Here is a 22,551-nt window from a genome sequence, read left to right on the forward strand (position 1 = left end):
CTCACTACTATTTTTTATCAAAACGTGAATACATAAAGGGAATAATTATTGAAAATATATTATCAAATACAACATATATGCATCGAGATAATGAAGGAATTACAAATAAATAATAACATTACAAGTTTAATAGTAAAATCATCTACAATATATAGATGATTTTATTATTTTATATAATATAGATTTTATACATGCAGTATGTAATTACAATTAAGCGTTTGATCAATTAATATCAAGAAGGAACTACAGGTTCATTTCAGTTTTATCAGTATACTTGATTCATATATTTTTTATTTAAAGTAATTGATTAATCGGATGGCGACAGAGAAAATCTCTTTGCATGAGTGGTTTCAAAGAATTCCGATTACAAAGCTTAGACAGTTTTCTTCTTTACTATTGAATGGCCACTTCTGATCTAGGGGGAGATCAAGACAGTTTTCTATAAAGCATAGAAATGATCAATCACCTATCACATATTTAATTTAAGTGTAGACTATCCGCCATTTGTTCCCGCCATATGTATGTTTAAAATACGGCGCGCGCAGTTCCGGATGGTATCATCCTAAGCTCAATATGACGAGGTTAGGATCGATTATAACAGTCAACCAAACAAGATCGGAGCGAGTTTGGACTGCGTTTAAAGCTGATTGAGAAAAGAGAAATCAAGAACACTCAAGATTATATATAACTATTGTAAAGACCAGAAAAATAATATAGGGAAACAGTGTTAGATCAAACATGCTGAGATACATGTGCTAAATAACTTCTAAGTCAGAGGCATTCTTCAGTTAAAAACATGATTCACGGGTAAGTACTTATTGTTAAAATATAATGAAGATTTTACAGAGTTTAATCTTTTGTCGTCTTTGTTTAACAAGGTTGATCTGATTCTATCTATATTCATAGAAATTCCAAAGATATATCTTTGCATTGAGATGGTTTAATTTTGTCTTTGAATTAATCAAAGAGATTGTATTGCAGGTGCAGGAGGCTCTGCGTAAGCGGCGTGAAACTACCAGCGCAGCATCTCCTGTCGTCGAGATGCGCTGGTACACTGTCCAAGGTAGAGGCGAGGAAGCGGAGGAATCAGCTGTTCGATGAAGAGAAGCAAAGGCAGCGATCCGAACTGGGTAGGATCGAGAAGATAGAAGTAACGTACAAGTCAGTGGAGGATGAGGTAGTAATGATGATGAACCGCGACATTTCTACGCCGTACGACTGTGCCAGGCACATCTCCGAGAATGTCGCCAAGGTAGCCGCTATCGCTCTGGTGGACGGTCGGGTCTGGGACATGCACAGGCCATTCACAAACAAGTGCGAGCTGGAGCTGGTGACTATGCAGAGTCCGCGAACGGGCGCGGTCAATCATGCCTTCTGGCGTACATGTTCGTTGATCTTGGGTGCCGTGGCAGACAGCGCGTTCAAGGACCACGTGAATGTACATCTACACAGCTTCCCCACACCGGCAATCCACTCCGGTAGCTTTATCTACGACGTGTTCATTGATCTGCCGAACTGGCAACCGACTAGTTCCGAGTTGCGCGCCATGTCCGCGCTTTTCGTCAAGCTTACAAACCAGGAACTGCTGTTGGAGAAACTATTAGTGCCTCGTGGCGTCGCGTTAGACATGTTCCAGGTATGGAATGGAAAAAGCTTCACTTTTGTATGTTTCATAAAGCTGTCAAATATCATTTCACATTTCTATATATTCTTCCAGGATAATCCCTTCAAGTCTCAGCAAATACCCAGTATCGCCAAAAACAGTGATAATGACAGAGTACCTTTGTACCGTCTGGGGGATCACATAGATATCAGCAAGGGCCCCATGGTGAGTAATAGCGGCCTGATGGGTCGCGTCACTGTAACGGCCGTGCACAAACTCGCGGACGGACCCGTGGACGGTCTGTACCGTTTCCAGGGCATCGCCCTGCCCAAGGGTATCTTGCTCAATCATTTCACCTATTCTATCCTGGAGAAACGCGCCAAGAAACTTAACACCACCACGTGGCAATCTCACGCCGAGGACGAGACGATCAACGTGGCAGCGTTGGTGAACTAAGTGATCAGCCCCGTTTCATAATTGAAGAAGATCCTCGTGTAAATAAATGCATCTTTCAGTCGTCTATCTGTTTTTAAATACGTCGTTGTTTGTCCGATACTTTTATTGCGTTTAACATGGATCAAAGGTAGATCATAATTTGAAATTCTAGTAATAGAAAGAAGTAAATTTATTTTGACATATAGCGTGAGAACAAAAATTTATACGTTTTTTTAACGTCAATCGATGTAACTACAGTAAGTGATCAGAGGCGCGATACACAAGCACGTATATATTGATTAATTTTTTTTTTCGTTAAAGAGAGAAGATTCTAGGATTCCTTTTAATTACTACTTTTATCGATAAATCGCAATACTTTAAGATCATCGGATAAAATGCGACTAATTTATTTTTCATCTTCGGAGATATAAAAATTGGATGATCGCTTGATATTATTGTACATCACGTATATAAGAGTGTTTACGCGCGATTTAACGACATTGCGAATGCTTTACTCGAGGACCGCGCACCTCCCAGGTAAAATCGCTCGGCAATCTGTTAGCTTTGGACGCCGTACATCTCGTACTCAGTTTCAGGTACAATTCTTGACGCGAGTTGGCACCGCAGTCTTCGAGGTCGTCGGCCTTCAGGCTCGTCCTTGTCGACAGCGGCGCCAATTCTGGCGGACATCTAAACGATTAACATAAGCCTTTTTATCTTTTTCAATGGGCAAAAAAACTGACGCGAATATCAATCGAGGAGCCATTCTTTAAACAATTCAACACTGTCATTATAGAGTAATAAAAAACGTTATTTACGTTACTAAATAATTATTATTTTGGATCACGATGTTAGAAACGAAAAATTATAATTGTTATTATTGAAATTATATTTGAACCATTTTATCTCGATATGCGCAGAGATTCTACTTACAGAGAAAAATTTATTTTCTAAAACGCAAGTATCTTTCTTTTCCAATTATGGTTCGAGGAAGGAGAAAAGAGTTCTAAGGAAATCGTTCACAAAGGGAAAAATCATTGGGTCACCTCAATTGAACTCTGATGACCAAATCGAATCGATGCGGCTTATTAGCTTCTTCCTCGAACTCTCCGCCGGTGTTCTCCACATTGCCAGATCTCGCGTATCTGAATTTATTCTCGTAGGCATACTTGCTCATGTTACCGTAATAAAAGAACTGGCCGCCGTATTCGCCGTATCCCGAGTACGTGGAGGCTGGCGGCGGTTTTCGGGATGGTAACGATGACGGCTGGAAAAATGCGTCTTTTCGCTTATAATTCAAAAACTATCGTTCTCTTTTCCCCGAGAAAAATTTCATTCAAAAAAAAAAAAATCGCAGATTATTATACATTATTATATATACAGTACAGTAATTAAATAAAGAAATAAATTTTCTAAAAGAATCAGAATTATTATAAACTCGATTAAAATAGATTTTTATCATAATTATTTTGTTTCTTTTTTAAGTAAAATTAGTTTCATTATTTAATCGCCGTACTGTGTACTCCGATCGATTTTACGAGAGTTACCGTCCCTCGGAGAAGAAGCTTGCGCTCGTAATGCAATTTGTGGTACAGATGCTTGTTGAAGCTGCCGACCAGCCGGCGCAATCTAAGATACATGTAACGCTGACTATCCCGCCAGCAGTGCTCGTTGTTCGCGTTGGGCACCCGCAGACACGTGAACCACGCGCGTCTCAGGACGTACTTGAGTTGCATGCTGACCTGAAAATTGAATTACGCGGACTCACGAGTCTGCGGTTTAAATAATTAAACTTTATTGCGAGATTTTTCCGCGAGAAATGTCTACATACAGAACGATTCACGTATCATTCACAATAATGGGATAAACGAACATCTTCCACAAGAAGTATCGATTAGTTGAAATGAATACAATTGATAATTAAAGCAAATCAAAATGTGCATCGGAAAACGTATACTTCTGGAGGATATTTTTGAGGCTTATCGTTGAAACAAGTTTCTCAACATCTTCATATTCAAGCGCAAAGAATACATACTCGACATAGGATCATAATGAAATATTCCTTACCATGGGGTTTCCTGTCCTCGACGAAGTCCTGAAAGACAACAGTTGTCGACCCTCTCCCAGACAATCTAAGACGTCGACGATCTTGCAGCCCGAGATTAAAGCGGATCTATCGGTGATTTCTCTTTTTTTTTTTTACTGATTCTTCATAATTATACTTAATTTAATCGATTCATTAAAGCAAAAATAAACTAATAAACGATCACTGTCCGCTTGAAGATTATAAACTGACGAAGAGAAGCACTGTTACCTGTTTATCCTGCGCTCTGTGGTCTTCTCGAAATGATCCATGAAATTCTCACAGCTGCGCGTAAAGATCTGCAAATCGACATAGTTGAAGACATTCGTGGGTACTCGACCAGGATCCAGAAATGTCTGTAGCAAGCAGTTGAGATTGTCGAGGACTCTACCACCGTAGAAGCACGAGGTAGGTGAGTCGTGCGATCTTCAACGATAAAATGAACAAGAAAGTATGTATATCGATTTTTGCTCTCTTTATTCTCGACAATGTGGCATTAATATAGTCTTTATCTGAAGAGATGCAATTTCTTAAATAAGCAAAATTTAAGAAATTTATTACATTTTTTTTTTTGTAGAAGATAAATATTTTTCAAAAAATATAAAAATGTATGTGCGCGTGCACACATAATCACACACACATACACACATTGCTATATATAATATGCATATTTTAATATTAAATTTTTTATCATTACACGGATATATTTTTATATCTTTAATCTTAAATTTTCTCAACAGAGTTTCGCAAACTTTTTAAATTATCTGCGAGAGATATAGATGGATTCGGAAACCTTGGGTGCGTGTATCGCCACGTAACCGCCCTTAACATCTGATACTGGGAGCGAATGAGTTCCAGCATGTTGAAGACGCTACTATACTCGAGTAATTCCATATCGGTCTTTACGCTGTTCATGAGGCTCTCTGTACGTTTTATCGCGGCCTCCAGCTTCATGCCGGCCACTAGAAACTCGCTATTTAATACTGTGGCGGCGATATCGAAGCAACGTCTGCTCAGGGAGGATCAAAAAGATTAGATTAGTGGAGATTTCCTTCTCAAGATTTCCTTCATGTAGACCCTTAGGAAAAGCTGGATTTTAAAATAAGGTCTACGATATCTTCGAAGAAAAGTAAAAAAATTCAAAGATCTTCGCACGCGTTTAAGCCTGAACATTTTAAGTTATTAAGCTTAAAATTTATAACGGATTTGCTCTTTAAAAAGCGAGAAAATTCTCTCCTCCACAATTTTTCATTTATCTAGAGGGGATGTAAAGATTTTAAAGTAAGAGTTAAAATAAGGAATTTTAAATGTACGGGGTTTGTGTTTTAGGATTTCTTTTTTAATACTAGATCTACGAATTAATAATACAACATGTGTGAATAGAAGCGGGAATCTATAGATTTTGAAAAATTATTTCTTAAATGTTATATAATTAAACTGATGACGCTTTTTCTTTAAAATTATATACATTCCGAGATAATTCCAGCAAAATCTTTCGGTAATTTTTAAAACATCCTCGAATATTTATTTATACCGAATCGGCGGGCATCTACCTGGAAATCAGACGAACCGTGCAAGCGACATCGTGTAATGACAGCATCCTCAGGATGATGCCGAGAACTTCTGGCGGCATAGTATCCAACGTGTATCGCGCATTTTTGCATCCTCGCGCGTTTCGCGAAGACACTCTCCGCCGTTTCGGCCCCATTTAACTCTTCTTTTTCGAATCGTCCTTGCAATTCGCGATCGCGACCAATCATGTAACCGATCGCGATCAATCACGAAGATCACGTACGTTCTCGCATAGCGTTCGTAATCGTTGCGGAATTTCCGGTTGCGGGAGGGACAGGAATTTCCGAAATTTTGCGAGAGTTCCTTGCAGAGAGCGAGAACTCCCGAAATTTGCGCGAAACAAAGGAGCCACCTGATCTCGCAATCTTTTCATTGCGACAGTTTCAGAGTGTCGAGGATAAGGGAGGAACATCACACACTCGCGTTCGATAGTATAGGTAGTTAAAATATAATGAAAACTCATTTCAACACGGGAATTATTAAATAATTATAATTTTTATCACAGTTATCATATAGTTTATTTTTACTAGAAGTGAAACGCATATCGATTGAGTTATAAAAAGGAAGTTTCCCATATATTTTATGAATTTATACTAGCAAACATAAGACGTGGCAGGCGAAAAAATGTTTTACTTATTCCGCAAGAATAACTTTTCTCCTCTGACATTGTAAATCATATGATTGAGGTGAGGAAACAAGAACCGCAAATTATTTATAAATATCTCTTAAATTAATATGACCGTATCACATCATCAAAATTATTTTCAAGTCGTGTATAGTTTTATTATATATATGCATATATCTTTTTTCTAGGAAATTTAAGCAAATGTGCAGATAACAGAATAAAGCGAATACAAGATAATGGCTTCACTTACTTAAGATTTATTTTTTCGACATTTCTCGTGAAGTATGGAATAACAAATTAAATATAATCAGTGAAATCAGTTCACACGATTTTGATTTGTCAATCGGATCCCTTGTCAATAAATTTAAAAAAAATAATCATTTAGATATATATTATTTTTTGGTCGTTGAGAATCTCTCTTAGAATTTGCAAGATCAATCCAAAATTTCCGGTTATCCGGTTAAAATTTGAGACTTCAGAACTCCGAGCCTTCAAAAATTTATATTGCGAAGAGCCCAAAATTCTAAGTATAAGATCTATAGCCGAGGTCAAAGATCAAGGTCATAGATCAAGCAATTAAGTTTTAAGTTTTCAAGAAATGTAAACTTTCAATGCTCCAAGAACCCAATCTTCTAAGTAAAGTTGCAAGATTTCCATCCTCCAAGTAGATAAAAGATTTGAGAATCCAATCTTCCGAGCATCCAGAGTTCCAAGAAGCTAAAGTACCGAAGGCCCCATGGATACAATGTTCCAAGAAATCTCAGGTCTTGTGGATCCGAAGATTCCCCGTAAGAGAATTAAATTTTTTATAGTTCGAAGTCGAAGGATTCACAGTAAGCTTTCAAGACGGCGAAAATCTCTTCCATCGTTTTACGGGCTAAAGTTCACCGGCATCAGCAAGGTGAATTTGGCTTGATCGATATTCGTCTCTTCGGTCGCACACGGTCCGATGCTGTCTAACAAGCTTTGTATCGCGCTTTGATTGCTCGGATGTTTTCGCTTAGTATGCTCGCGACGATGCTTGAGTTCCTTGAATGTCTTGCCGCACTGCTCGCAATTGTATGGTCTGGCGGCCTCGTGAGAACGTACGTGGCCCTCGTAGTGACTTTTCCTGACAAATTTCTTGCCGCATTGGCCGCAATCAAACTGAAAACGGCCCTCGTGAGCGGCCACATGCGAACTCAAAGTCCACTTGGTCTTGAAAGTCTTCGAGCAGTAGTCGCATCTGATCTTCGAATCGCCTTTGTTCGCTTTTCGAGGATCCTTCTTCAGCAATAGCATCTCCTCCAAAAAGAATTCGTCCTCTGTAGGATCCTTCTGTGTCGAAGATTTGTCCACAATTGCTTGACCTATGCCTTTGGTATGTTCCTCCGGCTTCGAGTGGTTCTTTGGCATCGTCTGAAAAAAAAAAGATAAATATTTTCGATGCATGCCTCGACACGTTTTTTCATTAATGAGCTGCTTCTCAAGCATTATTGTTTGCTTATCGTACAAAAAATAGACTATCAGTTCGATAGTCGTATCACGAAAATAGATAATTTTCAAGATAACGTCAAAAAGATTCATTCACTTACAAAAACATTTGTTTTATTCCCACAGATTACTCATAAACTCTGAAAATTTTAATCAACCGACGCCAATCAAGAGATAAAAGTAATTGATGTAACATCGGAAGATACCTTGCCGTGCGAGGCCAGGTGGACCTTAAGCTTATCCTCGTCGCTGTATCTTTTCTTGCAACGGGGGCAGGCAAACCCGCCCTTGTCTTCAGCGCCGCGTAGAAGGGCGCCCTGTAGGGTCGTGTCGTTTGCGGCGTTTTCGACAACGACCTTATGTTGATCAGTCAACTGCAACTTCTCCTTTCGCATCGCATGCCGAGCTATGTGTCGCTTCAGATCGTGTGCCCTGGAGAACGCTCGTCCGTATCGCGAGCACGTGGGAAAGGGACAGCCCTTGGTCCTGTCGTTTCTCGGACTGGTAAAAGAAAGGATATCTAATTTTTATAATTCTAAATTTTTAAGTATTGTTAAGAAAAGCATTGTTTAGTAATGATTGTTTATAGAACTTTAGTGGAAAAATGAAAGTATAGGAACCAAAATCATGATAAAAATTGTTAGAATTGTAAAGCCATTAGAATATTGAAAATCTCGACACACAAATAGATTTTAAGAAAATCAGAAACTAAGAAATGTTCAAAGAATTTAAGGATATTTCATTGAATACTTTCTGTACCTTCGAACAGGATTAGTGGCGGTCGACTGTTTCGCGTCCTTACTGCAATCCGTGCAGTTCTTGTAGACCTTCTGGCTGGTCATTGTAGTGAGTTGCGCCGATAACGGTATTACGATAGAGATGGTCTCGTTGGATCCGGGCGTGACAATGGGCCCGACGTGAATCGCCGGCGGCGTCGCCAGCGATATTCCACTTTCCCCGCTCCTGCTCATGTTGATCCTGTGAGCGACCGACTCCTCGGGTAGACTATTTTGTTATCTGCAAGGTAATACACAATATCGATTATTATTCATTATATAAATCTATCTTGTTCTAATTAATAATTATAGTTTTTTAATTGAACGATTCACAATACTGTTATTGTAGATTATATGTTACATATTATTTATTTAAAGGACAATCAATAATAACGCACTCATTAATAATTTTTCGAGTATTCTAAGTCTCCTTTAAGACAAATTTGTAATCATTATAATGATATATTAGGTCTACCGGAAAGTTCTGTCCGTTTTTGGAATAAAACAAAATACAAATTTTTATTACCGTCAATAAACTTTATTAAATAATGTAATTGCCATTATTCGGAGAAGTATTGTCAGCAACTGGATAATTTAAATACAGCAGTCCAAGAAAAGAGGCCGGCGATGTTCAATAGGAGGAACATCATACTGCATCATGATAATGCTAGGCCACATGCTGCTTTGGGGACTCGTCAAAAAATTGCAGAACTAGGCTGGGGAATTCTGTCGCATCCACCATATTCCCCGGACTTAGCACCCTCCGACTATCATTTGTTTTTGTCCTTACAAAATTTTTTGAGGGGCGAGAAATTCAAAAATGAAGAAGATATCAAACAAGCACTGGTTCAATTTTTCGTATCAAAAGATAAAACATTTTTCGAAAATGGGATATACAAATTGCCCTCACGCTGGCAAGAAATCATTAATAATAATTGCAATTACATTATTTAATAAAGTTTATTGACGGTAATAAAAATTTGTATTTTGTTTTATTCCAAAAACGGACAGAACTTTCCGGTAGACCTGATATAATTATGATTTTGTAGTGGTTCAACAAAAATCGACGGATATGTGTTTACGAGACACCCTATATATTCCACAACTTTCGGAAGGGCTAACGCAAACCGCGATCGATGGAAGGTCATCTATTCACGCGTACCAGAGAGATACATATCCCTTTCGAGAAAGAAGAAAAAAAGAAAAGTAGGGATGAAAGTCAGTATAATTTCGGAGAGTTTTACAGATTCCGATGCCACGGATTCGCGGAAATGATCTCTATATTTATTTATTCACTAATAAAGTGGCCGCTAAGTTAAGATACATCTACCTTTATCGGAAAGTTGAACTCATCGAAATGATATATTTTCGGCTTGGATCTGTTATAGAGACGGCATTATCGAAGCGTCGCGGAAACGCGAATAGGAAAGAGTCGTCGATAAGTTTATCAACACCCGAGCTTTTCACATTCCCATTTAGGAGGCAGAACCTGACGGAAACGACGAGGATACACCGAGGTATCGCGGCGACATTATCGAGACGTCACTGAAGCGTCGTCACCGATGTGACTCGTCGCCGAAAACCGATGAAACTTCCCCTTCGGGCGGATCACAACCGTAGAAGAGCGCGTTCACAATTTTCGACCCGAGGGAGAGACATCGAGAACACGAAAGGGAGGAACAACGAGGGATATTTTGAGACGCTATTAGGGAAGCGTCACCGACGCCGAGGGATTTGATGACGATGTTTTTTCTCCCTCTTCGGGTATTCCACGAGCACGATGCCCGAGAGAGCGATCCCAAGCCCGTGAGACGTCACTATCACGCGGACTCCTTCGCGTTCGTAAAATCCGCGCGAGTGAGCGAGCTCTTACGTGACGACGCGACGCTTCTTCGCGGTGAACACGCGATCACCAGGTGCGGCCATTTTAATGCGAGGCTCTCGTCTCTCCCTCGACATGCGAGCCAATCGCGCCGACTAGGAACGCTCGTGCGCATGTCACGAGTGTCGCGTTTGAAAAGTCACAATATGAGTGCGTTTGGTAAGATACCGCTACAGTAGCGCTATTGTAGCGCTACAAGAGAGCGTTCCGGCGAGACACTGCTGCTGTAGCGCTACAATATCTTCAATATTTTCCATTATTCAAATCATTTAAAATAATTACCGAACGCGACTATTAGCAATTAAATACAATTTGGAGGCTATGTACAGTAGCACTGTCCAGCCAAAATCAATAACGTTAATTAAGTATAGTGCAACATTTGTAGCGTTATACTCAGTTTTACTAACTTTACCGCTACAATTTTAGCGAAAAAGCTGTAGCGCTACGGTAGCGGTGTCTTACCAAAACACACTCAATCCTCCGCATAAGATTGCTGTTTTTTTTTTTTTAGTTTTTTTTAGTCGTGTTACATTTTTTCTTTTCAAGTTCTTTTTCTCTTTCCTTCTTCCTACGATGACCGATTTTCTCGATGACAAGTTCTTTGGAATCGATCTTTCCTTAACAAAAAACTGTGTCCATAATTTTTAAATTATAAACACGAAATTAAAAAAAAAAGGATTTTTTAAATATGAATCCAATAGTTGACAATATTTAACTACTTAATTTCTTTAGTTAATTTTATGCAAAGTTTATTTTAATGGAATTTTTACATTAGAGGTTTATTTTACACATTACAAAGAAATGTAAAGGATCGGAAAGATAAATGATAACTTTTTTCGACATTTTTGCTGAGAAAACATCGACACATCGACTATAGATTTAAATAGATAGGAGAAAAATACAAGAGTATAGCTAAAAAGAAAAAAGATCTACAAATTAATTAAAATTATTGCGTAAATGAAGACGCAAATATATCTTTATAAAGAAAATATTTTTATAAATTTAAATTTGTTTTACACACATATATAAAAGACATCGTTTCTCTCCGTATAAAAATAGAGAGTTGAACAACTATCGATATTTTTCTTTTCACAATATTGTATGTACATCGATACCGTGCGACTCTTTGCTTCGGAATTTCGCGGTTTTAGCGAGAAGAATCAATCGGAGAATCGCATATCATGAAAGCCTTTGGCTCCAAATGGCGCCATCTTCTCAGGCGCCGCTATCCTCTCTCCCTTTTTTTTTTACTCCTCTTCTCTCGCCCGGCCGGATTTCTCGCTCACTTTCCTCGACGCGATGAAAGTATGCTACTGATCGGCCGATTCGAGTACGATGATGGAAAAGCCCGTGGGAGACGTGGGGAAGATGGGCGGGAATAAAGGAAAATGCGCGCGCAGGCGATGATTCAATCGGGATGATTCAAATATTATGTACTATTCGCGACGAAACATAGTTTCGTGACTCTCCTTACACGCAGGTACAGAAAAAAGGATATATATCTACGATATTATTCATATATTTATATTTTGTGACACTCTTAAAATTCTCCGAACATTAAATTTCCGATAGATATTGGGAACTTTAATAGTCAAGACTATTATAATATTTATAAAGATATATAAGAATCTTATATATATGTGAATTAAAATTTCAATGTTCCAAAAGCGATTTTATTGTAAAATCTAAAAAAAATATTTCTTGGATTTTTCTTACAGGATTCTCCTCTTTAGACTCTAGATGTAGTATTTTTTATACCAGTCTATCGCTGTTCTAAATTCGTATTCTAAACTATATGTTAACAAACAACTGAAAAATCGACGAAAAGAATGGAATTGTTTCTGGATGTTGAGGAAAAATTTCAGATATAGTCAAATATAGATAATTATCATAGAGGTGATGCGTAGAAGCGAATCAAATACACTTAGTAAATTGCCATGCGTGTATGTGTGTGTGCTATGATTAATATTAGTAATTACATTAGAGGTACAAAATAGGATATTGTCATGAATACATACGGTGTCGCTTAAGGTCTTGTATAAAATTTTAAGAAATATTTTTTCTTCTTTTAGCATAAATGTTCTTAAATTTTAAAGAAAAGTTTTAGAAGTTAATATTATTTTTACTTTTTAAGTTCTTATGAAAAACTTTTATTTAATATTTAAATTTAAATATCGGTTTAGTATTTTATCTCTGATCTGTTTTTTATTATAAAACTTTTTGCAAAGTTTTATATATAATGTGATAATATTTATTAAGATTAAATCTTTTGTAGATAAATTAGATTTACGGAAAATAAGTAAGAGAGAGATTTTCTGAAAAAAACTAAAAAAAAATCTATTATCAATTTTATGTACTTTTATTAAATAAAAGATATAATGCATTATATCAATTTTTCAATTATATTTTATAATTTTAGTTTAATTTATAATTTTTTAAAAACGTATGAATGTAAAGATCGAGTGCCATTTCTTATCTGTTCTAGTCTTATCTGACAGTCTTGTTTCCTCATTACGTTATCGAAACAAATAGAAAGGTAACTATAGAGATATGTTGAAAGTTAGAAAGAAAAGCCATTTCTCCGCAGAGAACGAATGTCTGCAAGAGGAACATCTGCATTTATATAAGGATTTCGATGCTGAGAAGCTACTTCTGCCGTTGCGTAACTGTGTCGAGCGAAATGTATATCTATCGAACTGTCGTATTGTATTTCTAATAGGAAGCGTTCGTTCGAAATAACAATTCTAAAGTGTGAGATTACTTATTTTATTTTCCACGTATATAAATTAATTTTACATTTTACATTTTAATTTAGAGCGGTTTGGATGGAGCCAACTTCGGGATAATTGTAGTAAGGAAAAAAATTAAGTCACAATAAAGTACATCTCGCGCCGAAATATTTCCAGAATCTACCGAAGATATACAATCACGTAAAATTAAAGCGAATTAATGGAATGGAAGCGATATCTCTGGACACTCAAAGATCATCAGAGATATATTTTTTCACGGGGGATGAGGTCTTCAGTGACGAGGAATCTTCAGGGTGAGGAATCATACTTTAGCGCGCTGTGGAATATGCATATTTGCTTTATGAGTGTCGGAACGTGTGCAACACCTACACAATAACACACAGAGCACGCGCAAAGTGCTGCTTATATATGGGTATGTATCTGTAATTAATAATTAAGGCTAATTAAGGCTTTGCTCTGTGACCGAATACGCACTCACGGTATGTCGCGTGCGCTCTTCGTGAATCGATATTTCTAACTTCATCATTTATGTAGCATATGCTTCGCATTATTAAAGAGCATTACATTCCACCCAATGGAATAGATCATCGTATCATAACTCATTGTCATTCTCTTTTTTGACGGATAAAGCCACGCGTAATATTTCCGACATAACGGAAGGGAAATTTTTAAGAAGTTTTAGCGATATCTTTTTATAATTCGTAGAAATTTCACTGCATTATTTTTCCAATAATTTCGGACGCGAAATATAGAAATGTTTCCACACGGTGTAATTTAAAAGACTTAAAGCTTTAACTGACCGCGACCAATGTTCCGGAAAGGAACATCTTTACAAGCCTCGGGATCTATCATCCTGTTTATTTTGGTTTCAACGTCTACTGGACCGGATCATTTACAAACGGTAATTATTGTCTGATCATCATAGTTACAAAAAATATAAATAAAAAACGATTATTACAAATAGTTATATATAAGAAGCGTCTATACGTCAATATCAATACTAATATCCTCGGCTTTCTATCTATTTATTATCTGTAATGTTAGTTTTAATGAGGAGGGAGGGGAGTATGACCTACATATATATTTAATTATAATAATTTAATCCTTATTTCTATTTCTCTCTCCCCCTCCTGTACTGTACAATATATGTATAATAACAAAAACACGGAATGCATTATGTACAAAGAATTATATGCACTGTACAATATAGTATTTACAATGTTGATATTTACAAACGTGTTTTATTAGTGCTCGTCATCGCCGTCATTGTTGGCATCAATCGTACTATTAATCCAGTTTAAATAATGCTGTATCTCGGTATATACATCTGGATAACCCGGTCTGGCACAACCGGAGCCGAAGGACGTGACACCGACCAGCTGCCAAACACCGTCCGGACGACGACACTGCAGAGGACCTCCAGAGTCACCCTGAAAATTAGAATAGACAAAGAAATAAGAATTAATAGTACGTAGTCACGGACCAAGTTTAAAAACCGTCTTTTCTAACAACAGTCCTTTTTCAGGAATGATCATTTTCTATATATATTATATGATATATAGAAAGTGTCTCCTTATTTACAAATTAATTTTCAGTAAACAATGTTTACCACGCAACTTCCGGAGGAACCATCGGTGTGACCGGCACAGAGATGACCCTTCCTGATGGGCACCGAGGTGCCGTAGGCTTGCAGGCACTCCTCGAGATTCAGAAGAGGAACGCTGGCCTCCAGAAGGGCGGTAGAGAGCGAGGGCGACGGGCCGTATCGGCCCCAGCCGGAAGCGACACATTGTCCTTTGCCGAGATACTGTCCAGGACCAGGAAGACATATAGTGCGAACGACCTTGGATAGAGGTGCCGGCCTGGCGAGCTTCATTAGAGCTATAATGACGAGACTATATCAGGATTATAAAGAAAGTGTGAAGACGTTTTTTTGAATCTTAGATTAATAAACAGATCTTTAATAGGATGTAAGAAGAATGTTGATATATATATAAAATAGATAGAATTAGGTCGATAAAATTAATTTTTGTTTAAATAGACTCACCTATATCGTGCACGTAATTATTGAACCTCTCATGAAGAATCACTTTTTCGACAGGTAAACGAGCAGATCCGCGTCCCCCCGAGTCCAGTTCCCATTCGCCGACCACTGCTGTCCATAACACGCCGATGGGCAAATTAAACAGCTCGCTGAAGTAAAAACTCATTTGAATATACGAAGCAAGAAGTAAGTCACTGGAATAACCGTCCACTTGAAAATATGCGTTAATGCATCAAAGAACTTGATGAAGAAGGAAAAAAGTATTTTAGAAAAAAAATATCGAAGTTTTGGAAAAATTAAGACTAAATCAATCACGATTGTAAAATTTTGCGAAACTCTCCACGAGGATCGGACTCACTTGTGAATGCAATGAGCAGCGGTGATTACCCATTTGGGATCGATCAACACACCACCGCACCAGTGACCGATAAAACCCAGTTTCGGATGTAGTAACTGAAGGGACACCTGCCAAGGCCACGCGCCCTTTCTGCTGGGTTTGCCGTTGAAAATGCGACCGGTGGTCGTAGTGATGGCAGTGGCCGTGATCGTCGACGAGGATGAGACATCGTCCTTTATCAGTAGTCCTTGGACCTTGGACGGAGCAATCGATCGTGGCTGCCTCTGCGACGCTGCCGGACATCCGCATTCTGTTATCCAAAGCCACTCGAATTTTTTTATCGTTTTTGCGAATTGTAATCTTTGAATTTTATATAGCTAAATACGATTCTCTAATATTCCATAAGATTATAGCAAGTGTAAATCTATAATTCCATTTATATTCAAAATCCGAAACGTATCGCGTGTTAAAAGTTTAAAATCAACCGTAAATTCCCAAAATCGAGGATAAATTGAGGGAGATTTTCAAGAATCACAGAAATCGTCTCGTATAATGCTAATCTAGATTGAAGAAACTATAAAAAAAAACACGATAAAAAATTGCAATGTCGAAGATGAGGTACTCACTGGAATGGTTCTCCCCGACGATCCTCATCATGATGCACTGGGCCTCCGCCAGGACGATCACCAGCAGGACAACCAGATCGCCGCGAAGACGGCACATCGCCAGGAAAATCGAGAATATCCACTCTAGCTACGATTTATGGATCCGCATAGCCCGACTAGCTTCGGCGACGCCGATCGATCCTCGAGTAGGATTAGCGCGAGCGGAGATCCTTCGGCGCGAAGCGATCTCGAAGAAAGTGATCGTCGGATGACGCGGGAGGGGGGAAAGCGAGCGATGATGTAGTCCGGCAGATGTCGAGGAATGTGAAAAAGTCCTAAAATCTTGATCGTCATTATTTACGGAACAGAAGATCCCTCAAACTCGAAGAGATGTCCCGTACAAAATGATGAAGAGGAGCGATCTAGGAAGTACGATGGACTTTCTATTCTCGCGCGCGATATTCAGGATGCGCTTTAATTATCGGATCTTTCGATTCTCGGAATTTGGAAATCTTGGTTTTTGGAACTACAAGTTCTTCGAGGCTACAAATCCAACGGATCGAGATAAAACGAGATTTCCCTCTCGAGTGGAAATCGACCGAAACAAGTCCCTGTAACGTACGTATTGCGGCAAAAAAATTAGCGAAGCGAATCGAATAAAAAGGGAGAAGACGAGGAGCTTTCTCTCTTCGCTTCGGACGAAGTTTTCGCGGGATTATTCTAAATTCGGGGAACTTTCTTCCTTAGTCGAGGAATGTCCGTCGCGGCCGGTGCGAGAAGTCGGGCACGCGTTGTAATTAACGATCGCAGATTCATCGAGGAAAGAAACCGAGGGCAATGCGGCTATCTCTCTTTCTCTCTCTCTCTCTCTCTTTCCTTCTTTCTCTCTTGCTAGTTTACTATACTCAAACGAGGTGACGACTTTCGAGAGCGAATCACTCTACTAGCGCGAGAGAAACGCGGTCGATATAATGATATAATCGCCATCGACGATAATCCTCTGTTCCGATTCACGTTGTCGGATCGTAAAGATATTTCACGCTTATAAAGAATCCATAAACGTATAATTGAAAATTTCTAAACATGTCTTAATGATATCTCAAGGATCCGATTCGTAATTATATCTTTGAATGAAGAACAGATCTGATAAATTGATAAACTGATAAATTAATCATACAACGCGTGTCGTGTGAAAAATAATTTAAAAAATAAATAATTAATATAATAATGAAAGCAATATATTATATATAATATATGATTAATAAATACATCTCGATTATACACGCCTAAGAATATCGGCTTTATAATAAAAATGATTTGATCAATTTTTCGGATATCTAATGAACAAAAAAATAATCATATCAAATTATTAATATACGAATCAACCGAATATTTTCCAAGATATATCTGCAGTAACGTTCTTGTCTTATTATAGGCAATCCTTGGTGGGATCTTCTCAAGTATCACGCTGTTCTAAACGAGAAGAGATTCACGCCGTGCGAATGCATCTCAACTTGTGCGGAATGAGAAAGTGAAACTGCATTTACCATCGTGCCTTGAAGAGTCCTCCACGTTTGCCTGTGTACATATATCGCGCATCAAAATGGTAATGAAAAATCGGAAGATTCTTTCTTTCTCGGAATCGAGATCACCCTTTGTAAGCGATGTCTTCGAATCTCTCGACGGAGGAGTGGAAATTCTTGAAAAGTGGACGAGATGGAGAAGAAAGAGAAAAGAATTCTAAAAAAAGAAAACAAGAGATTTAAATTTGTTACGAATAACGTTAGTGTACATGAAGCAAAGTCACGATGATGAACAAAATATGTGCCCCGAGTCAGTAGTGAAAGCAGAGAGAATTCCAAGAGCGGTCACGTCCCCGATTTAGGCAAATTTTAGCTCGAGCGTCGATGAGATATTTTAGAAATCTGTATTACCCACACTTCGCAGCACGGAATCGGACCAAAATTGCAATCTATTATCCTACGAAAAGTTGCTTGGCCACGTAGTTCAAAGTTTATGTTTCATAGACATGAGAGGCGCTTATCTCGAATAAGTGCTCGATCCTCGATCGTCCGTTGTACAAAAGTACAGAAGTACAGAGTACATCAGAGAGGTACCGCCAAAAATGATAGTGTCAACAAGTATATCTAAGTTATCGAGATATCACAAGCCAGTGCTTTTGGCTGGCAAAAACTCGTATAAAAATGGAAATACGTCCTACGTTAAGTTTAGTAACGCTAGAAGAAAAAGTCACACGAACGCCGGCACGGAAGTCATCACGCTGTCTGATGGGTGAGAATGCATCACGCGTTTATCTATCCTAACCTATATTCCATGAGGCATTACAACGGTTTCCTTTCGGGATTTCGTCGAGAAATATACGTATTTTATACATTTCAAAAGCTTTCATCTATTTTAAAAACAATATGTTGAATTTGCATGAAAATATGAGTAGGATAAATCCAGTAATATATTTTTATCATCTTTACTTATATACAAGCATTTTATATCTTATATAGGGTGTTTCTATTGTATTATCTTTTTAAATGTCTGATCAGCTTATTTCTTTCTTGAAAATGTCGAAGAGTGTTCCTTAAAATTCTTGAGTTTTCAATACGGACATTGCAATCTGATTTGAGTGAGGAAGTTTTATATTAGAATTGCTGCTAGAAATTGTTTACGAATTATCCGGAAAATAATATAATAGAAATGAAACACAAATATTACATATCTTCGATTAACTGATACATTTTTTTATATTTCTAGCAAGCAGCTCAGCCTGTCTACAGGCAAATATGCACGTTTCGCTGATGGTAGTGCAATTGCGTCTTTGGGCGACACTTCCGTCATGGTCACAGCAGTTTGCAAGCATCAGTCGTCTAGCTCCTCGTTCCTTCCACTCGTCGTAGATTATAGACAGAAGGCAGCAGCGGCCGGTCGCATACCGACAAATTTCTTACGGAGAGAACTCGGACCGACTGAAAACGAGATTCTCACGAGCAGAGTCATTGATCGGTCAATACGGCCGTTATTTCCAGAGGGATTCCACTTCGACACACAGATAATGTGCAATATGTTAGCCGTCGATGGTATGAACGATCCTGACGTGATTGCCATTAACGGCGCCTCCGCGGCTCTTAGTGTCTCCGATATACCGTGGAACGGTCCTGTGGGCGCGATCAGGATCGGGATGATCGATAATGAATTTATAATTAATCCTACAAGACGTCAAATTCAAGATAGTATATTAAATATGATTATCACTGCGACTAAACATAATTTAATCATTATGTTAGAGGGTTCGGCCAATGAGATATTGGAGCCGGATCTGAGGAAGGCGATAAAGCTTGGCGTAAAAGAATGCCAGAGTATTGTAAACGCGATAGCAAACTTGCAGAAGATGTACGGTAAAACGAAAAGAAAGATCGAAACTAACGAACAATTACAAGACAATGATTTGATCAGTTCTGTGAAGGAACTTTCGGAGATAAAATTACGAGATATATTTTCAAATCAGGCCCATGATAAGATTTCTAGGGACAATGCGATTAATGATCTTAGAAATAATGTTATTGAAACATTGAAGAATGATAATGCAGATTTGGATGTTAAATCGGCGGAAAAAATATTTGGAAAAATTACCAAAGATCTTTTCAGGACACTGATCTTAGAGACAGACGTCAGGTATTCTCCAATATAAAATACTATGCAATTGCCTCTATCATCGTTTCTTAAATCATTCAAATATTCAAAGTCAACGATTTACAGATGCGACGGTCGTCCAATGGATGGTATACGCGATATATCATGTCAGGTAGATCTTTTTAACCCTCTTCATGGCTCGGCTGTGTTTCAACGGGGACAGACCCAGGTCATGTGTACTGTGACTCTGGACTCTCTGGAAAGCGCGCTTAAGATGGACCCCATGTCAATGCTAATTAGGTACATTAATAACGAAACAATTAAGCTCTAGCATTATTTTTTCTTTTCTACCGCGAGAATTTATCGATGTAGAGAGATTTCAATCTAAAGATATAAAAGAGTCAAATTGAGGAAGAAAAGTCACTTGTGATACATGGTTTGAAATATAATTTATTTTTCGACAGTGGCGTGAAGGAAAAAAATTTCTTTCTCCATTACGAATTTCCGCCCTATGCAACTAATGAAACAGGACACGTAGGTCGGATAGGCCGCCGGGAGATGGGACATGGCGCCTTAGCGGAGAAAGCCTTGCGGCCGATTCTTCCAAAGGACTATCCGTTCACCATAAGATTAACTAGCGAGGTTTTGGAATCAAACGGTGAGACGATCATTAGACTAATTCAAATCCGCTTTCATTAAAAAATGTTTATAACGCGGCTGCTGCAATAATGGCATCGAAAAATTCAAACCTGTGCTTTGTCTTATAAATACAGGTTCTTCTTCAATGGCTACCGTTTGTGGCGCAAGTTTAGCATTGCTCGATGCAGGCATACCTATATCTTCATCAGCAGCAGGTGTGGCCATCGGTCTCGTGACTAAATATAATGAAACTAACATGGATATTGACAATTATAAGATATTGACCGACATATTGGTAAGCAAAACGTTAAATTGTTTTGGTTCATACATTAAACAGATTTAAGTTATCGTGATTGACGTATATTAATAAATTTGCTCATATTTTATTATTTACATTTAGATTAAAATTAGTAATTTTGATGATTGTTAATCAATTTTTTATCTCTCTACTAGGGAATCGAAGATTATTTCGGAGATATGGATTTCAAAATGGCAGGCACCAAGCGGGGATTCACCGCATTGCAGGCCGATGTAAAGATACCAGGAGTTCCACTAAAAATCATAATGGAGTGCATACAGCAAGCGACAATTGCTAAACGGGAGATCATTAAAATTATGAACGAAGTAATACGAACACCGCAACAAAAGAAAAAGGACAAGATGCCAGTGGTTGATAGTTTAGAGGTTCCTATTCATCAAAGAGGAAAGTTTCTCGGAATCGGCGGGATGAATATAAAGAAGATATTCTTGGAAACCGGAGTGCACGTAAGATAATTTTTTATAATATTCTGAAGAGAAAATTAAAACTTTCCTAATCAAAATTGTTTATCACACTCAGTTATTATTTAGATTTGAAATATACTGAAACATACTTCCAATATTGCTTTCAGATATTTCCACAAGACGAGAACACATATTCTATATTTGCGCCAAACGAAGATGCCATGACCGAAGCTAAGGAAATGATAGAAAATATTCTGCAGAAGGATCGCGAGCCGACCTTAGAGTTTGGCGCCATTTATACCGCGAGGATAGTAGAAATACGAGAGATTGGAGTTATGGTGACGCTATATTCTAATATGGTGCCAGCATTGTTACCTAATTCTCAATTAGATCAACGCAAGATTCATCACCCTAGTGCTCTGGGACTTGAAGTTGGGCAGGAGATACAAGTCAAGTACTTCGGACGAGACCCAGTGTCCGGACAGATTAGGATATCGCGGAAAGTACTGCAAGAACCGATCTCGATCTCGAGAACTCTGCATCGGGATAATGATCGAGAAAGGATGTGAAGCCCATAAATTATTATGTTTTAAACTGAAACACATACATTGTAAACTGTTTGGGTTGCGAGAAGATGACGCTATACATTTTCCCGTTTAAAACTATGAATATTTTTTGCAGATTCCAACTGTATATATCTGTTGAATATAACATTTTTGTATGATGCCGTTGTTAAGAATAGAAACATAAAAATACCGCGATTATAAAATATAATCGATGTTAATTTCTCCATTTACCCTAACTCTTCATATACATCATTAATGATTTATTTATGAGACATAATAGATATTGGTTTTCCATTTATCTTATTTCTTCATATATATCAATACAATGTTTAATATATATATCGATGTGCAATTTACTTAGGAGAAGATTTACAAGTTTGTAGATTTTGTAAAATATAATTATGAGAAATTTTCTTTATTAATAATATATGTAGAATGTATTTTACTAATTGAAAGAAAAAAAGAGAGATGGAATAAAGAAACGTTTCGCAAGAAAAGACCTACATTTAGTTTCATAAAATCTCGCGTTTCTACCATCGTTAATTTTTTAAATACAATTTATTCTGCATATACGTTATTAGATGAAAGACGAATCGTATTCGGAAATCACGCATTTTGTTAAAAATAGAACGGAAATGGCTTGTGTCTCATCACTTGCTATCTTTTCCTAGAAATAGCAAAGAGGAAGTAAAGTATATAATGAGAAGAGATAACAAAATGATAAGTATGATATGACAGAATGATAAGTATGATATAACAGAATGATAATTAAGTTATTAATAACAAGAATTTCATG

At 37.8% G+C, this 22,551-nt stretch overlaps 4 protein-coding genes and 1 long non-coding RNA gene across 10 annotated transcripts in view; 3 read left to right on the plus strand and 2 right to left on the minus strand.

Moving 5' to 3' along the window:
* The first annotated feature begins 109 nt into the window (after positions 1–109).
* LOC115241442 (39S ribosomal protein L39, mitochondrial) lies at positions 110–2,949 on the plus strand. Its single transcript, XM_029817208.1, has 3 exons — positions 110–807; positions 982–1,636; positions 1,718–2,949. Exons 1-3 carry the CDS (start codon positions 797–799, stop codon positions 2,057–2,059), a joined length of 1,008 nt encoding a protein of 335 aa, XP_029673068.1. The 5' UTR covers positions 110–796; the 3' UTR covers positions 2,060–2,949.
* LOC115241512 lies at positions 2,499–6,065 on the minus strand. Its single transcript, XM_029817281.1, has 7 exons — positions 5,675–6,065; positions 4,915–5,130; positions 4,353–4,547; positions 4,106–4,211; positions 3,586–3,780; positions 3,085–3,305; positions 2,499–2,728 (listed from the first exon to the last, which is right to left on the minus strand). The coding sequence occupies exons 1-7, from the start codon at positions 5,827–5,829 to the stop codon at positions 2,530–2,532; spliced, it is 1,287 nt and encodes a 428-aa protein (XP_029673141.1). The 5' UTR covers positions 5,830–6,065; the 3' UTR covers positions 2,499–2,529.
* Positions 6,066–6,303: 238 nt separating this feature from the next.
* Positions 6,304–22,551, minus strand: part of LOC115241412 (chymotrypsinogen A-like) — a 107,045-nt gene continuing 90,797 nt past the window's right edge. The window contains exons 1-6 of one of the 5 annotated variants that reach the window (XM_029817187.1): positions 16,207–16,321; positions 15,602–15,872; positions 15,247–15,392; positions 14,809–15,080; positions 14,432–14,629; positions 8,747–8,808 (exon numbers count right to left, since the gene is read on the minus strand). In XM_029817187.1, coding sequence (XP_029673047.1) covers positions 14,444–14,629; positions 14,809–15,080; positions 15,247–15,392; positions 15,602–15,872; positions 16,207–16,303 — 972 coding nt within the window. In that variant the 5' untranslated portion in view covers positions 16,304–16,321 and the 3' untranslated portion in view covers positions 8,747–8,808; positions 14,432–14,443. Of the gene's footprint in view, positions 7,717–7,997; positions 8,293–8,550; positions 8,809–10,440; positions 10,940–14,431; positions 14,630–14,808; positions 15,081–15,246; positions 15,393–15,601; positions 15,891–16,206; positions 16,322–22,551 lie in introns of those variants that run through there. The other 4 variants (XM_029817185.1, XM_029817176.1, XM_029817160.1 and 1 more) reach the window with 4 other exon arrangements.
* Positions 8,702–10,047, plus strand: LOC115241526. Of its 2 annotated transcripts, none has more exons than XR_003884920.1 (3): positions 8,702–8,815; positions 9,617–9,785; positions 9,956–10,047. It is a non-coding gene; the product is annotated as an uncharacterized LOC115241526 (long non-coding RNA). The 2 variants fall into 2 exon arrangements; XR_003884918.1 differs by having other exon boundaries at positions 9,617–9,773; positions 9,956–10,045.
* On the plus strand, positions 18,277–21,960 carry LOC115241338 (polyribonucleotide nucleotidyltransferase 1, mitochondrial). The gene is made up of 7 exons (XM_029817053.1): positions 18,277–18,477; positions 18,952–19,869; positions 19,954–20,127; positions 20,292–20,485; positions 20,601–20,761; positions 20,920–21,231; positions 21,357–21,960. The coding sequence occupies exons 1-7, from the start codon at positions 18,311–18,313 to the stop codon at positions 21,756–21,758; spliced, it is 2,328 nt and encodes a 775-aa protein (XP_029672913.1). The 5' UTR covers positions 18,277–18,310; the 3' UTR covers positions 21,759–21,960.

The sequence above is a fragment of the Formica exsecta genome, unplaced genomic scaffold (genome assembly GCF_003651465.1).
Source record: "Formica exsecta isolate Colony F162 unplaced genomic scaffold, ASM365146v1 scaffold120, whole genome shotgun sequence".
In the NCBI taxonomy this organism is placed as follows: Eukaryota; Metazoa; Arthropoda; class Insecta; order Hymenoptera; family Formicidae; genus Formica; species Formica exsecta.

What these genes read in the sequence shown, in the direction of transcription:
- LOC115241442 (XM_029817208.1), top strand. An exon ending in TCGCGTTAGACATGTTCCAG is followed by an intron (nt 1,637 to 1,717) that starts GTATGGAATGGA and finishes ATATTCTTCCAG; the next exon opens with GATAATCCCTTCAAGTCTCA.
- LOC115241512 (XM_029817281.1), bottom strand. Translation starts at nt 5,829, where the DNA reads ATGGGGCCGAAACGGCGGAGAGTGTCTTCGCGAAACGCGCGAGGATGC. An exon ending in ACAGAGCGCAGGATAAACAG is followed by an intron (nt 4,212 to 4,352) that starts GTAACAGTGCTT and finishes AATCACCGATAG; the next exon opens with ATCCGCTTTAATCTCGGGCT. An exon ending in GTCATCAGAGTTCAATTGAG is followed by an intron (nt 2,729 to 3,084) that starts GTGACCCAATGA and finishes TTAATCGTTTAG; the next exon opens with ATGTCCGCCAGAATTGGCGC.
- LOC115241338 (XM_029817053.1), top strand. Translation starts at nt 18,311, where the DNA reads ATGATAGTGTCAACAAGTATATCTAAGTTATCGAGATATCACAAGCCA. An exon ending in GTCATCACGCTGTCTGATGG is followed by an intron (nt 18,478 to 18,951) that starts GTGAGAATGCAT and finishes TTATATTTCTAG; the next exon opens with CAAGCAGCTCAGCCTGTCTA. An exon ending in ATCTTAGAGACAGACGTCAG is followed by an intron (nt 19,870 to 19,953) that starts GTATTCTCCAAT and finishes AACGATTTACAG; the next exon opens with ATGCGACGGTCGTCCAATGG.